The 2224-nt window shown below is 42.7% G+C and overlaps 1 protein-coding gene across 1 annotated transcript; it reads right to left on the reverse strand.

The window, feature by feature from the left end:
* Positions 1-39: 39 nt before the first annotated feature.
* CSUI_011099 (uncharacterized protein) lies at positions 40-2219 on the reverse strand (the record flags this gene model as incomplete). The annotated part of the gene is made up of 2 exons (XM_068071200.1): positions 1695-2219; positions 40-99 (listed from the first exon to the last, which is right to left on the reverse strand). Coding segments are annotated over exons 1-2 (495 nt in total), but the record flags the coding sequence as incomplete, so codon positions are not given.
* Positions 2220-2224: the final 5 nt, after the last annotated feature.

Raw genomic sequence — 2224 nt, forward strand, 5'->3', positions numbered from 1 at the left:
TCTGTCTTTCTTTCTCACTCTGTCTTTCTTTCTTACCTTAAGAAACTCATTCTTGATGAGGTCTTCATACGGCCTCCAGCTAAACTCAAGAGATAACACCTACAAATAAACAACACACAAACCTATTTAGACATACATCTATCTTTCTTTAATCTCAAGACAGGAATCAAAGAAAGAAGAAAAACTATACACGTTGCTATCTATCTATCTATCTATCTCTAGCTTTCAGGAAAAGACTATGCCAGTGAGAAGAGAGAAAAGTTTTCTCCTCTATACATGTAGAGAGAGGAGGCAGAGGTTTGCTATACTTCAAGAGACGGTGAATCTAACAGAAGGAAGGAAGAAAAGACGGAAAGAAGAAAATCCTACTTAACAGTGGTCTGAGAATGGTCGCACTCTCAGAGAAACAGCTAGCTAGATCCATCTGTCAGTGACGGTAGATATCTCCACAGATACGAAAGTAGATAAGAATAGAAGTTATACACTGAAAGACACTTGGAATACCCATCACATATGCAAGGGAAGTCTTCTACACTTGCTTCATCGAGAGCTGCAAAGAATCCCTACTAGCACCTCACCTCTCCATGATATACACAAACAACCCTCTCTCCATAAGTATATACATAGCACCTATATGTATATATATAGGTCTGTCTCCGTAGTATCTATATCATATTCATCTAGATACATATAGACTGTAAATAGGTGATGTATGGAGAGAAAGATAGGCAGGAGATGAGGGAGAGGAAGAACGATGAAAGGGTGATAAGATTGGGAAGCAAGTTGAGGAGAGCTCCCAAGAAATACAAAAAAGGAATGAAAGAGTGCATGCACTGAAGTGCGGTCAGGATCCACTCATAGAAGTCGAGGTGGCATCCAAGCCAGAGATATGCACGCACTGACATCCATACAGTTATATGAAACATGTCTCGATTTCATACAGAAGAGAGAAAACATATCGATAAATTTACAGAGCACCTGCGGAAAGAGGAAGATCCGTCTGAAGCTATGAAACTTCTCCTAGCTCAATCTCTCAATCGACTCTGTAAGGGGAAGTAGTAGTAGTAGTAAGAGTAATAGTAGCAGTAGTAGTAGCTCTCTTCCTCGTGTCCGAGTCCACTGAGAGGCTCCCCCCTTGTGGACTACTGCTACTACTAGGAGTCAAAGAGTCCCGCCTCGACTCGAACATGCGCCGTCTCTATAAGTAGAGTTGCATGCACTCTCGGGATACAGAAACTGTACGAGCATATGGCTATAGAGAGAGACGTATATCTTATAGAGGAGATCCACGTATGTGCTCATGGTATACTCGAGAGACTAGGAATGAGACAGCCATAACGTCAGAGGAGTTCCTCAGTTGCACTTCATACACAAACACCTCCATACAAAATACACATACACACTACACCGCTGGCGCACCACATCTACACCTCAGCATATCTGTAGAGACATATAAATATATGATGGACATATCTATATAGCCTCCTCTGCATATACACATACATATATGGTTCTGGAGGGATTTGAGAAGACCTCGATGGGAGAGATGTCTCTCGTGGCGTGTGTGAAGATGTCTCCAGGTGACGTATACAGCCATCGCAAGATCGTGTCAAAGCGAAAGAAAGAAAAGATCTTTTTCCGAGGCAAGAATGTCTTCCTCTTTTTTCCCACGAAAGAGATTCATCCCTTCCTACCTTTTGAAAGTTCGTGAGGACCTCCTGTGTAGGTAAGAGTGAGACTTCTTTCTCTTGTTTCTCATCGAAGAGGACGAAGAGGTCTTCTTTAATTACTCCTAGGCTTCTTAGCGCTCCCACACATCTGCATGCATCTAGAAAGGTGAGCTGAGAGATGTTCTCTGTTAGCTGGAGACAAAAAGACTGGAGAAAAGAAGGGTTGCCTATCTGGAGCCGAGCTAGACAACACAAGAGATCTGCATATTCGTTCGAATAGAAAGAAGAAGATAACTTAAGTATCCGATTAAACGCCGAGACATACAAACTTCTCGGCCTGAGCTGAGCTGCCTCATAAACCGTGAGGAGCTGAACGAGATGCCGCACCTCGAAGCTCGACATGTGTCTAAGGAAACAAGGAATGAAAGAGAAATACAAATCCCGATCAACGAGATTCATCTGAGAGATACAACTAAGAAGTTGCAGGCCCTCAAAGAAGCGAAAAGGAGGAACATTACGACCTTTTGGCGTAGGAAGAGAAGAAGAAGAAGAGG

Source organism: Cystoisospora suis (assembly GCF_002600585.1).
Source record: "Cystoisospora suis strain Wien I chromosome Unknown contig_9663, whole genome shotgun sequence".
Classification (NCBI taxonomy): Eukaryota; Apicomplexa; class Conoidasida; order Eucoccidiorida; family Sarcocystidae; genus Cystoisospora; species Cystoisospora suis.